General features: G+C 27.9%; 2 protein-coding genes across 7 annotated transcripts; one reads left to right on the forward strand and one right to left on the reverse strand.

The window, feature by feature from the left end:
* Window positions 1-26: 26 nt before the first annotated feature.
* Window positions 27-13,490, reverse strand: Nc73EF (oxoglutarate dehydrogenase Nc73EF). 6 transcript variants are annotated; one of them, XM_015323342.2, is made up of 16 exons: window positions 13,242-13,490; window positions 12,925-13,134; window positions 9,891-9,993; window positions 9,088-9,150; window positions 7,695-7,950; window positions 7,387-7,621; window positions 7,130-7,309; window positions 6,861-7,041; window positions 6,509-6,789; window positions 6,199-6,427; window positions 5,841-6,119; window positions 5,568-5,746; window positions 3,590-4,024; window positions 3,366-3,520; window positions 2,054-2,194; window positions 27-1,870 (listed from the first exon to the last, which is right to left on the reverse strand). In XM_015323342.2, exons 1-16 carry the CDS (start codon window positions 13,488-13,490, stop codon window positions 1,771-1,773), a joined length of 3,276 nt encoding a protein of 1,091 aa, XP_015178828.1. In that variant the 3' UTR covers window positions 27-1,770. The 6 variants fall into 6 exon arrangements, with proteins under 6 accessions (XP_015178828.1, XP_015178830.1, XP_015178831.1 ...); XM_015323344.2 differs by lacking the exon at window positions 9,088-9,150; XM_015323345.2 differs by lacking the exon at window positions 2,054-2,194.
* On the forward strand, window positions 4,036-5,433 carry LOC107067661 (uncharacterized). The gene is made up of 2 exons (XM_015323348.2): window positions 4,036-5,036; window positions 5,155-5,433. Exons 1-2 carry the CDS (start codon window positions 4,850-4,852, stop codon window positions 5,373-5,375), a joined length of 408 nt encoding a protein of 135 aa, XP_015178834.2. The 5' UTR covers window positions 4,036-4,849; the 3' UTR covers window positions 5,376-5,433.
* Window positions 13,491-14,592: the final 1,102 nt, after the last annotated feature.

A 14,592-nucleotide genomic window follows, 5' to 3' on the forward strand; every position in this document is an offset into this window, starting at 1 on the left:
AAGAAATAAATATATTACCAAAAAAATAAGTGTAACAGTTTTTATTTTAAAGTACTACAATTTTATGTTTATTTATTTATTGAATAAAGTTTATTTTCTTGATTTTTTGTAATTCTTTTTATTTCTTTGTTTTCGTTATCAGTCATACATATGCATTTTTAAATTGTTGTTATTATGCATATTATTACAGGATTGTTGATAACACAACACTGCAGTTCGCATTTGACCAGATTGCATCTCTATATAATATCCTAGCAGTAATTTCCACAAGTATCATTTCACTATCGATGATTAGAATCATTAAGACAAACAAAAATTTTCTAGGAATTACCATTTTTCATTTAAATAACAATCCAATTTCTTGGATAATATCATTATTCAAAAACACAGCGCGTGTAATTATTATTATAATTATTCATTGATTATCAAATAATAACACGCCCCAATAAATATAATTCGCGAATCCCAAAATTTAAACTTTTCACAAATAGAGAAATATAAATATTATCCCTTCGTAAACTATGTAGTTTCCAATCTGTATAATTGGCTCTTTCTTAAGATGTTCGATTATTAAAATTATATATTAAACTAGTTGTACTAGTTTATCACCATCATCATATCTTTATTTTCACCACCTTCTTTTCATAATGAAATATTTACTGAAACTCTTCATGTAAAATATTATTTATCAACGAAACCATAATGAATTGTAGATAATAATAATAATAATAATAATAATATTATTATTATTATTATTATTATTATTATGTAGTCCTCAGAATATTAAATACCAATAAATAAATATTAATTAAGTTTTTCATTCATATTTTTACTTTACGGTAAAAGATATACATATTTTTCTTAACTACGGTAAAAGAACGTAGTTGATAGTTCTTTTTTACCTTTGGCATGTATGGATCACAGGAAAAAATAAATAATTATGTTTTGCTTCTTTATATAATAAGACATAAAGAGATTCAGTTTATATTTCGAAAATGTTACTATTAATAGACACATACGCTCTGCGTAGTATTTCATTAAATTAAAAATAATACTTTTTGTTCACAGGATCGTCGTATTTTTTTTCTTCCTCATCGTAATATTAACAAATAATATATTTAATACTTTCACATGAGTATCTTATCCTAATACAAATGTCAAATTTCCTTCAAATCTATGGACCGGCATTGAATAATACATGACGGCAACATTTCATAGAACTGATTTAAACGAATGAAAATTACTTTTTCAGAAATTTTAATTTAATTTTAGCATGTATATTTATTTGTAAAATATTTATGCGTACGCTAATCAAAGAAACAAAATAACATTTAATTATATTTAAGTAGTAAATGAAAAAAGATGTTACATATATGTATTATTCACTGCAAGAATATATGGGTAACTATATAAAAAGTAATAATTAATTATTAACAAAAAAAGAGAGATAAAAAATACAAAATAAAAATTATATAATATATATAGCTTCGTTTACCCATAAAGTTCATGCAATTAAAAATATAAGCCATATAAATAATATTATATATATATAACAAATATACATCTTGCATTAGTCAGATAAAATATCCATGTGTATCAGTTGATTTTAAATGTTGGTCGTTAGCAAAGAAATCATTTACATAGTTGAATGGTGATATTATCTCCGTAAAGTAGTAAGTGTAAAGTGTAAAATAGAAGAGGAAAAGCATTAACAAATATGGTATAATAGAATAAATAAAATTTGTTTCTACATAGCGTAACGAAGGATTATTAAACATTCAATGAATCGTCCAGGATTTGTTTAAGTTCCTTTAGATGTTGCATTTTGCTACCTGTTGCGGGAGACGCTGCAGTGGGACGGCCTGCATATCTGTAAAATAAAAATTATTGATCTAATTATATTTGATAATACGAAGAAAACAAATAAATAAACAAAAAAACAAACAAAGGACTCTCTCTTTCTACGAAATGCGTAATATAAATAAATGTATAATGTATAATTTACAGCGATATACATATAAGTGAAGCATAAGCAATGTGCCATCGATATTACCTCACTATTCTTGGCTTAGGTTTATTAGAATCTGATGACTCAGGCATAGGAGTAGGTTTTACTGGTTTCAATGAAGAAAACCAATCACTTAACCATCCTCCACTACTTTCACTTGCTTTGGAATTTGTCGCATCTTCAAAACTGTAACATGGCCCAAATTTCTTTCATTTTTTATTTTCTTCTAAAGACATTTGCTTTTTCTTTTTTAAATAAGTGTGAAATTTGAATGAACCATTATTATAACATTATAAGTATTATTATTACTAACATACTAATAAAGTGGAAAAATGTGGGCCATGTGAACAGACAAAATTATAACAAAAAAATAAAAGAAATATTTCAATGTATAAAACTCACTCTCTCATACATACAAATGTAATTATTAAACAATCTGAATGATTATTAATAATTACATTTACGTATTTCTCGTCAATCATATCACAGAATTATCAAACATATCTTCTTCTCTTTTCTATATGAATCTAGAGACTCAAATAAATTCAAATTAATTCATATTAACACTAGATTTATGGGCATTGCCTGTATACCTTTTTTTACTGAAATCCGTCTTTTTGACGGGCATGTTAAAATGCAATTTTATTTGAAATTATTTATTAACCCTTTGACTACTAAGTACTCTAAGTTGAAGCGAATAGATTTTCATGTACTGTTGTCTTCAATACATTTTTTTATATGTAAACTCTATCTTATAATCTTTCACTTTGATCTACTTGTTTTATAAAATAATAAGAGATGTTTCACCTCCAAAAATAACTTCTTTTACCGGCAAAGCTCACCAGTAAACCGTGAGCATTTGTGATATGAAAAGGTTTGATCTAACGGTAGACAACAAGTCCAAACTTGTATATTTACTGGAAAATAGCCGTCATTTGTTTAGTGTTCTTTTTTCTTATTCATTGTTATTTCATTTCTATTATTTCCAGATATTGTCTATCTATATAACTTAAACCGTTAAATAGACGTATTTTTGTAAAAAGAGGTATACCACATGTAGAAATAATAAAATAAAGGTGTTCCAGAGAACATGACTAAAAATATATATTCACTGCATTATATAATAAAAAACGAATATGTAATATTTTAAGAATAATAAAGAATAATGTTTACATGTTCAGAATTTTTAAGGATTGAATCGAAAACCTGTCATTTTGACGGGTTCCGTAAATCTAGTGTTAAAAAAAAAAGAATATGATCGTGCATCAACAATAGAGGGATCAAGGAAAGTACTCTCTTATAGAATTTCTTTGATATTTGAATTAAAAAAAAACAAAATCTGTAAAATGATACTTACGTAACACCGCGCGTTCCATTGAGTGCAGTGTGGAATCTTGGTTGCACATAAGTCCATGCGCCTTGATTCTTGTGTTCCTCCTGAGACCATATTAATTCTGCATTTGGATATTTAGCAGCTTCTTTTTTCACAAGGTCATATGGGAATGGTGAAATCTGTAAAGAATATAATATAAATAAAAACATTTTTAAGAATTAGAATAATGTTTTATCCTTTATATTTACTTGTTCAACTCTGGCGATAGCAATTTGATCATCAAGTTTCTTTTCAGAACGTCCCTTTTTCAAATCATAGTAGACTTTGCCAGAACAGAAAACTAATCTTTTAACATTACTAGCGTTGTTTGCAGCTGGCCCTTCCTCAGGTATCACTCTCAGAAATTCGGTGTCTTCTAGCATCAAATCAAAACTTGACTTTGCTTCTGGATGACGAAGTAGAGATTTGGGTGTCATCATTATCAATGGTTTTCGGAACGGTAATGCTATTTGTCTTCTTAGAATGTGAAAGTAATTAGCTGGTGTACTACAATTGGCAACGATCCAGTTAATGTCATGTAATTGTCTTACGGCAAATTCTTCGCTTTCTGGTGGAAAATAATCCGGATCGTCAGCAGACATTTGCAAGAAACGTTCTAAACGAGCGCTTGAATGTTCAGGTCCCTACAAATATATTATTATGAAGACTTAAGCACTTAGCAATCTATTTTCATTTTTGAAGTGAAAACTTCTTTAGAATGGATGTGATTTGAAAAAAATGTAACGGAGCGGTAGGCGGCTATAAAACGGCCGCGATACTAAATAAGAAGAGAAAAAGAGACAAACATATAGGATTGAGCCTGCGAGAGAACGAGACAGAATATAGCTATACAGTTTTTCCTATTCTCAGTCTTTGATTCGTAGTCCCCGCTCCTGGCTACTAAGCTTTTTGTGTGTGTGTGTCAAAGCAAAGGCAAGCTCTGCGCGTGGCATGATGTTGCTATGTCAGAGCGTTGCTACGTTAACCATCAACGGTTTTTCATAACCAACATAATCAACCAACCGTACTTTGTCCATTACAAAAAAAATTTTCCTATTTCTTCACTGGACGTCTACGGCGATACATCTTAGACAATCTGTGAATAAATAACATTACAAGCAACTAAGAGTTGACGAAATTCGACAAACAAGGTTAAGTTCCACACTATCATTTATATTTATTATAAATAAGACTTCATCGTTGCATTTGCATACAGGCGAAGTCAAAAGAAGGTAAGCTACATGTCCTATTTTTGCTTGGACGATATTATATTTTTTATATATAAACTAGGGTTTTTTAGGAAGGGAATCTTTCCTTTAACGAACAAATAAGGTTTTATTATACCATCTATTAGGTTCGATCACATGTTTTATTTTTCATTTTAATTTCTCTCATTTTCCCCTCATCATAGCTTTTCGTTTAGGCCAGAAGACTTTATTTTTCATATATCTGTTTAACAATAAAAAAAAATGCCGCAAACTAGAGAAAAAAAGTGTGATATTAAGCAGAAAAACACGATAAGGAAGATTCCAAAGAGTTCAACAGAATGTGTTCGTACATTTCGTGCACTCCAAAAGGCGTTATTAAATGTGCAGAATAATATCTCTAATGCGGGTAATAATGCGTCCACTATTAGAAATAGTGAAAACGATCATCGTAAGTCATTAAATAGCTTTCAATCAATATATTTCTTTCTTAATTCTTTCTACTCATACTAAACAAGCATAATCTCAATAGATTACTTTTGTATCATTATTTTTTATTTTCTATTCAGATGATTCGCAATTGGATATTGTGAATTGTGATTCAAGTGTCTCTTTACTGAAAAATAACGCCGAACAGTGTCGTGAAAATCTGCAGAAAGAAAATATTAGCAAAGTTTCAAAGAGTTCGACGGAACGCGTCGTGCATTTCGTGCACGCAGAGAGGTGTTTAATTACCATACATATTTTAGTTACCTCATTTCTTCAAATTGAGAACTTGCTTATTGTGTAATATGTTATGTATTATATGTCAATAAAACGTAAAATAATTTTTGAATTTGGTAACAATATTATAATAATAATATTATAACAAATAAACCCCCTACAATTATCCTATACCTGATATTTTGCATTCGTCTCATTCTCTCGAAACTTAGTTTTTTGAAGGTTTCACTTCTAACACGTGTTTATTTATGAAACTTACCATTCCTTCTAGACCATGAGGCTGGAGCATAACAAGTCCAGACTGACGTACCCATTTAGCTTGTCCACTACTAATAAACTGATCGATTATGCATTGTGCTGTGTTGTTGAAATCACCGAACTGTGCCTCCCAGCATACCAATGCATTAGGATTCGTCATGGAGTAACCCAATTCAAAACCTATTAAATTAAATTATAAATGTAATTAATTTAAGATATATCTTCAAATATATAATTAATTGAGAATATAAGAGTTTAATTTTTTTTATCTTACCAAGAACACCAAATTCTGAAAGAGAACTGTTGCACACAGTGTAAGGAGCTTGATCGGGATACAAGTAACAAAGTGGCCTATACGTAGCTTTGTCAACAGTTTGATGATGCAAGACATGATGCCTGTGTGAAAATGTACCTCGTTCCACATCTTGACCAGACAACCTTACATGTATTCCTTCTTTTAAAAGAGAACCAAATGCCATTGCTTCTCCAAGAGCCCAATCAACTGTTCTAGCTTCGACCATTTCCATACGAGATTTTAAAATACGTTCGATACCTTGATTGAAAATAATAATTAGAGATTATCATGATAGTTCATTGTAATTTATGTAAAATTTTGAATAATTAAACACAACCTTTGTGAATCACAAATTCTGCGGCATTAGGTGGAGGAGACGAGAATTTCTTTCCAATATGCACAAGTGTATCTTCCTTAATTCCAGTAGGAGATACTTTCAATGGATCTTTGCCTTCAAAAAAACCAGACCATGGAGAATCTAACCAATCTTTATATTTAATATGTGTTTCTTGTTTAGCATTCACGTATGCTTCTTCGCATATTTTTTCATATTTATCTTGCACATCCTATAGAAAAATATGAATATGTAATATGAACATGAAATAATAATTAGATGATTAAAAAGAATAGAAAGACAAATAGTATACCTTTACTTCTTCCTTTGTAACAACGCCATCATCGATAAGTGATTTAGCATATTTATCAAGAGCCGGTGGTGTATGTCTAATTTTACGATACATTAAAGGTTGCGTAAACATTGGCTCATCAATTTCGTTGTGTCCATTACGTCTATATGAAACTATATCAATAACAACATCTTTATGAAATGTTGCTCTCCATTCAGCAGCCACTTTACATACGTGCATTACAGATTCAGGATCATCAGAGTTTACGTGGAAAATTGGTGCGTTTACCACTCTGGCAACATCTGGAAAAATGATGTTTTAAAAAATAATTCCTAAGATATAAAAAATATATAAACGAATGCATGAAACTAACCAGTACAATAAGGAGAAGATCTGGAGTGTCTTGGATCCGTCGTAAAACCGATTTGATTGTTAACAACAATATGGATAGTACCATGAGTTGTATAATCTGGTAAATCTGATAGATGCATAGTTTCAAATACAATGCCTTGTCCACAAAATGCTGCGTCACCGTGAAGGAGAATGGACATTACCTAATACAAGGATTTAATAACATTAATATAATTCATTCTTTCATGCATGTATAATAATAATAATAATTTATATTGATCAAATACATACTTTTTTACCTTCACCATCCCCTCTGTAAAATTGTTCAGCTCGAGTTTTTCCTTGTACGATCGGATCAACTGCTTCCAAGTGAGATGGATTTGCCACAACTGCTAAACGAATATTTTTATTTGTTACACGATTAAGACGTTCAATGTATGTTCCCAAATGATATTTCACATCTCCAGAACCCTTAACAAATAGTTATTTTGTCATTAGAAAGTAATATGATTAATAATATAAATAAATTAGATAATTTATATGCATACATCATCAGCAGCTTCAAGTGCAGCAAATTGTGTAAATATCTGGCTCAATGGTTTACGACAGACATTAGCCAAAACGTTGAGACGACCACGATGAGGCATACCCATAACAATAGATTCCACACCAAGCTCTGTAGATTTGTCTATTACTTGCTTCATTGCAGGAATTAAGATTTCACAACCCTCCAATCCAAATCTTTTTTCAGATGACCACTTGCGTGCGAGGAAAGCTTCGAACCTAAAAATAAATTAATTAAATATATTTTCAAAAGAGAGAGAATATTGTAACTATCAGTTGATAATTAAATTACCTTGTTGCTCGAGTTAATCTAGCCAAAATAAGTCGTTTCTCATCGTTTGTAACTTCCATGATACCAGGAGTTTCCATCTTTTGTCGAATCCAATTGCATTGCTCCAAGGAATTAATGAACATAAATTCTACGCCGATATGACCGCAATAAGTTGCTTCTAATCTTTTAAGAATTTCACGCAGCGGTAATGATTTTTCTTTACCGCCGATAAAAGTAGTGGATGGCAATTTAAATACGCGATCCATATCTGATTCCTCTGTTTAAATAATAAAATTAACAATTTTAATTTCATTAATGATCATCTATACAAATTAAAAAATTACCTATGACTTATAATCGAAAATATTATTATTAGATATCTTTTGTTAATGTACCTTTATACTATAATGGAAATTTTTTAAATCGTGATAAATATAATATTTTATTGAATTTATCTGATAATAATATTTTTTGTTTTTCATTTACAAACACAATCACAGAAATTATAGAAAGATATAAACATAAAAAATATAATAGATTTATATTTCTACATTATATTTACACTTCTCTATAAAATTAAAACTGATACTGAAATTGTATTTAATATATACTGTGTAACATATCGTATATAAACTTTTCATCTTAAAATTCAATTTTAAAGTCTTATGCTTTAGTTATTTAATACATACAGGAACACATGTCTTCTTAAAAGAAAACTTAAATGTGCAAACTTTAATTAAACTTCATGCAAATTTCAAATCGACAAATATAATAGCTTTTCTTATAAAACTGCGTGTAAAGCATTTAGTAAGTATTTCATCAAATTTAAATGCTGTTTATTATTCTTCTCAAATCATATAAAGCTTTATATATATGTACACAAGAAGCATATTAATGTTATAAACATCTACTAAACAAATTTAAAAAATCGAGAAAAGCATATTACTAAACAATTACAAGTTAATCAATGCTATATGAAATTATTAAAAAAAAAGTAATAATAATTACTAACAAAACTATAAATATAATAATAATAATTAAAAAATAATACAAATAAAATTAATGCAAAGCGATTAGTTTAAAAGTCAAAAAGGAAGGTCATATTTTTTTCTTACACCTTAGCTCTATATTATTTATATGATTTTGAATTAATCATTATAACATGCACGTGGACCTTCACCAGTACTTTGTCAACAACAACAAAATAATAATTAATAAATTAATTTTTTTTTTAATAAAAATAAAGAAAAAATAGTTTTAACATGTACAGTAGTGTAATAGTTCCCAAGCACCTTTATTGTGACATTAGAAACCGTATATACTTCCAAAATGAACCAGTGCCTTCCAGAGAATAATACAAATGAAAAAGAGAACTGCAGAAGGAATTTCTGCTTTGGATGTAATAATTACATACTTTTCATAAGAGCAGCTACTCGGTATTGTAGTTCCTGAGCGTAAGTAGTGCGTTGTCCCCTCCCTGTGGACATCAGACTCAAACTCAATAATAAACTTGAGAGCTAATTTTCACTTCATTCTTTATTTGTACTTACTACCGAAGTACTTTTGTGAAAACGCACTTTGAGTTCGAGTGAATCTTGGTAACACATTTCCATAAAAAATAATATATATCTTAAATGTATTCACATAAGTTTATATATAACTAAATTTTTTAATAAATATCATCTAGTTCACTGGTTCAAAGATTCACTGGTTATTTGAAAGTTTAAATTTCATATACATTTATAATATAAACGATAAGGTTTACTTAAAAACGGATAAAACAATAAATGTCATAATAATGTGTACGTGTTTTTAGAAACTAATTAATCTACAAATCTTGTTAGTTTTTTTAAAGACAATCTATACTTAGTTTACGATATAAAAGATTAATTCTGTGTCCAAAAAAGACTAGATGATAACGTAACTTCTCTTGGGCAATAAAACTTTCTTATTAAATATCGCTATTGTGCATATTTATATCAAAATGACTACTATTACATATTAAGCTAAATAAATAGCAAAACATAAACTAATGATTGTGATTAATTGTTAAATAAAAGATTTTATATGTATGCGTGTTGTTTCCTCTACAATATATAATCTTAACTAATATAAATATAATTATATCTTTTTTTAAACTGTTAAGTACAGGTGCTCCTTTATCTTTTATGTTAAATATTCCTCTTTTTACACATATTCACGTTTAGTTGGGCTTACCGAATGAGTAATGATTATAGAGCAACTCTTGAGGATGCCTATCATCAAGATCTGCACTGTTGATTCCAAGTGGGTCCAATTTTGCGATATGATGGCCACGAATCTGTCAATGTAATGCCATATTCATACGGACCGAATTTCATTTACAAATTCGGAGACACCAGATTACAGAATTTTTTTTATTCTGTATTCTGTATTTATTTTTTAAATCATAATTTTGTATGATATAATTTAAATATTAAAAATTAAAATATAACTATTATATACAATTAACATTAAACACAAATATACATATAATAAATACATTCGATTTTCACAATAGTTCCTTTGTTTATACAAAAATAAATAAATTCCTTTTTTTATATGGAGTTTGGTAGTAAAGCAAAAAACTCGTATAAAGCAAGTAATCGAATAAATATTCAAGTTACATTGAACATGCCAAAAAAAAGTAAAGCGGAAACATATATAATAGCATAAGTACGTGCAAAGCAATAGAAAGTATATCTTATAGATTATATTCTTACCTATATTGTTTTGTATACATATTAATATGTAATTAAAAATGTTTAGCAGTAAATATACTTTAGTAGTAAATATAACTTTGTTTGTTTTCTTTAACCCTTAAAGTGCTATGGACGCATATATGTGTTTAATAAAAATTACCAGAGTGGTCTATCGACGCATATACGTGTTTGTCAATATTAATGTAAAATAATGTAATGTTTATGTTAATTAATTAAATTATATTCACAGAAAGAAAAACTTTAATTATTAAATATATTTTATTATTAGAATCTAGTTAATAATAAATTATTCCGTTCCTACAAATCATTTTAGTTAAAAGTATTCAGCACTCAAAGGGTTAACATATACAATAAATGATTTGATCTGCAAATTTACAAACATGTGTTTGAATACAGTGTTGTACACGTGTTGTATACAGATATTCATTGGACAAAATACATTAACAAAATAAAACAAATAAATATTGATATTATACTTTAGATTTTTTCCTGATATGTACCTTTCCTTCATAAATATTTCATCATTATACATAAGCAATACATTTTCAGTACCAGCATAAAACTATGATGTTTTCACATTTACCCCTTTTTCCTCCATTGCACCCAAAATATACAAATATATAAAGGGAATAACCATGATATCAAAATCACAATTTTCTAATTTAAATAAATCTTAACATTGTATATGTGTATATAACTAAAAATATCTTGTATACCAAATGCATAATGTCAACGAGCCATTAAATATTAAAATAAAGAATTATATATTTTTTGAAATATAATTTAGATAACATCATATAAAAATATATATAACAAAAAATAAATAAATTAATATAGATATATACACATATACATGATTAAAAAAGGAGATAATGCAAATGAACATCATACATATGTATGTGACAAGATATCCTGTGTGCATATTGGCATAAGGTGATATAATATAGGATGAAGAATGCTCTTAATAATTGCATGTCATTAAAGTTTGGAAAATATACTTTTTTTAGTAGAATATATTTAGTACACCTTTACCTTATCGCACACAGGCAAATTAACAATTTTAAATGATAGCTCAAAGAAATGGCTTAGGACAAAGCCTTACCAAGCATGTATTGTCGCAGAACTTGTTCTGGAGCTCCTTGCGGGCTGCATAATGTGTATGTATCAGGTCTGTTTGCATGATACCCAGTGGGTCCAAATCAGCGACTAAGTGACCTCGAGCCTATATGCCAATGAATAATCCCAACAAATAGACCTCACATATATATATATATATATATATATATATATATATATATATATATTTTGTTTAACTAATTGTGTAAATTTTTTAAATAAATAATCACCATCACGTTCATGATAAATATATAGTATCAAACAATTGTATTAGTTATATGTACAAACGCTTCATCAGTTAATTTCTAATTTTTTCAAATTATATAAGGTGTACTAATAATCGCATCAATTCTTCACATATCATTAAAGTAAAATTGATTAATTAGTGTAATCAAAAAGGAGCATATTTGATTAAATAAAAAAATATTAATTAAACCCAAGAAAAAAAATTATTAATGCGATGCTACTGCTTTTTCCTCGTTCATTAAAAAATGTATACGAGAGATGTTTTGTAATTACGACAAGCAATCATTGAGCAGGAACATTGTTCATATTAAAATTATTTAAAGATAGATTATTTTGAGTAAAGAGAAAAATATAAATTGCATGACATGCTTGAAATAGAAGATACAGTGTACAGCCAGTGTAATCATATGATATAAGGGTCATTATGCAACATTCAACCATGATACAATCTTAAGACACCTCATGTTTAAATATTTTTAAACACATATGATAGTCCTAAACAATAAAGAATAGAAAACAATGCGTCAACCATCTGAGCTTTGAACAACTACATTCTGCTTCAATAGATTTTTTCTAAATTTAAAACAGAAATTGTAATTTTTAACATCTTTAATATATGCAAATATACACAAAAACTTGTTTAATAAATTTTGTGCTAGATGGTTAAGCATAGTATTTGATATAATTCTACATGCATTCAGATATTTATGATTTCCCCTAAACATGTAACACACATGTATTTGATATAGATAGATAATACATGCTATGACAACATAAAAATTCAAATAAAAATGAAATATGCGGGCAATAAACTGACTAAATCGTACAATTACCAGTGATACATTATCTGTGATTTGAATTAATAAAATTAATAAAAATTGACATAACTTTTAATAGAATAAATATTGTGTAATATATATAATATTTTCATTTGATTTATATTTTTTTTATATCTCATAATTCTAGATATATATTTTTAAATAAATTCATTCTTCTCAATAAATTCAAATAAAAGAAAATAAAATACTTTAAAAAGTTAAACATTCTATCTAATCACTTTTATTGATATAAAATTAAATAATAAGCATGGTAAAAAAAATTAATCCAAATAAGATATAATCAACAAAATAATAAAGACGATATCATACCTGATAGGAACGAATAATGGCTTGTACTGCCAAATGGTCATCTATAATTTTTTCATTAATGGGCATCTGACTTATTTGAGATCCACCGCCGAGAGGCAACAATGCTCCAAGTGGTACCTGATTATGACTTGGAGCAAGAGATGGTGGAGCTTGATATGCAAGGCCTGGACCAGCTCCAGCAGTACTACTACGGAAAAATGAATCCCATGACTGCAAAAACATAAATCGATGAGTACTCACACATAAAATTATACAAAAATGTTATACATATTTAATGTGTAACATGTTATATTTAATACAATTAAAAGAATACTTACCACATGTACGCTGTGAGGATCTTGCAACCATGCATTGTACATTTCTTCTACATAAGAGCTGGTACTACCATTTAAGAAAGGTTCAGTAGCAACACGACTGTTATATTTCCGAGCCGGTGTTGCGACTATGGTTTGAGTTGTTCTAGCCAAAGGATGACTACGTACTAACCATGAAGCAAATCTTTCCGGTCCACACACACGTGGTGCCAAAGGCACCAAGGTGTTCAGCATCGTCCTGGCTTTATACATTTTACCTATAATTTAAATATGATTATAGAATAATAAACAAATTTTTGGATAAAAATAACAATAACAGTTAACATATAGACGCAAATATAGAATATTATTTAAAAAATTAGCAATGATCCAAAACATATTCTGTAATATGAAAAAAGAAGTATGGAAAATTTTATAAATAAATCAGACTTTTAAACTCTTATATTAAATAATTCATTGATGTAATGTAAATTAAATTGTGCATTAGATATTTCAACAAAAAACATTACATACCAAACTAGTCTGAAATAACACAAACAATGATTAACGTAAATAAGTATAAGTTACTTAAAGACGTAAAACATTAGAGAACATCATCGGTTACTGTGATAAATATTTTTATCATTTTAAAAAGATAAATTAAAAAGTGTTTATAAAGATATGTAATACTATATGCATATAAGCGCGTAGATTCGTACGCGCACGCACCAACAAATAAATATATACGTCTTACAATACAATCGAAAAGAAAAAAAAAAGCGATACGCATCAATACACATATATAGTTTGTTGCAGGATATTACACAATACTAACCCATTGCTAACGTCATACTAACCTAATTATTACTAACCTCTATAAGACGAATCTACAAAATAATCGATTAAAATAATACCGGAATATTTATAAATGTTCTAGAACATCAAAATATATCGCAAATCGATCTATCTATGTCGAGAGAAATTTTATTTGTCGATATTAATATACAATATACAGGTGCATATATAATATATATATTATATATATATACGCGTATATAGTATATGTCAAAATCATGTGACACTAATTTCAAACGCATGTTACTGATCAAAAATCGTTCGTGATACATATTAGTTTGTTATATTGATTATATTCATAGATATAAGAACTATTCAATACGTATATCGAAATTTACCTATGTATATCTGATGCACTTCACAGAGTACGAATAGAATTAACTATTTATATATAATTCCTTTATTTAAATCTTATTTTATATATATATCTTTTATATATATATATATATATATATATATAAAATAAGATTTAATTCTTTATCTTTATTTTTTACTCTTAGATAAATATTCTATACTTCTT

This window comes from Polistes dominula, unplaced genomic scaffold (assembly GCF_049000335.1).
Source record: "Polistes dominula isolate Pdom_NZ unplaced genomic scaffold, Pdom_raw_medaka contig_373, whole genome shotgun sequence".
Classification (NCBI taxonomy): Eukaryota; Metazoa; Arthropoda; class Insecta; order Hymenoptera; family Vespidae; genus Polistes; species Polistes dominula.

What these genes read in the sequence shown, in the direction of transcription:
- Nc73EF (XM_015323342.2), bottom strand. Translation starts at nt 13,490, where the DNA reads ATGTATAAAGCCAGGACGATGCTGAACACCTTGGTGCCTTTGGCACCA. An exon ending in TTACAAAGGAAGAAGTAAAG is followed by an intron (nt 6,428 to 6,508) that starts GTATACTATTTG and finishes ATTTTTCTATAG; the next exon opens with GATGTGCAAGATAAATATGA. An exon ending in CCTAAGCCAAGAATAGTGAG is followed by an intron (nt 1,871 to 2,053) that starts GTAATATCGATG and finishes TTTATTTTACAG; the next exon opens with ATATGCAGGCCGTCCCACTG.
- LOC107067661 (XM_015323348.2), top strand. Translation starts at nt 4,850, where the DNA reads ATGCCGCAAACTAGAGAAAAAAAGTGTGATATTAAGCAGAAAAACACG. An exon ending in AAATAGTGAAAACGATCATC is followed by an intron (nt 5,037 to 5,154) that starts GTAAGTCATTAA and finishes TTTTCTATTCAG; the next exon opens with ATGATTCGCAATTGGATATT.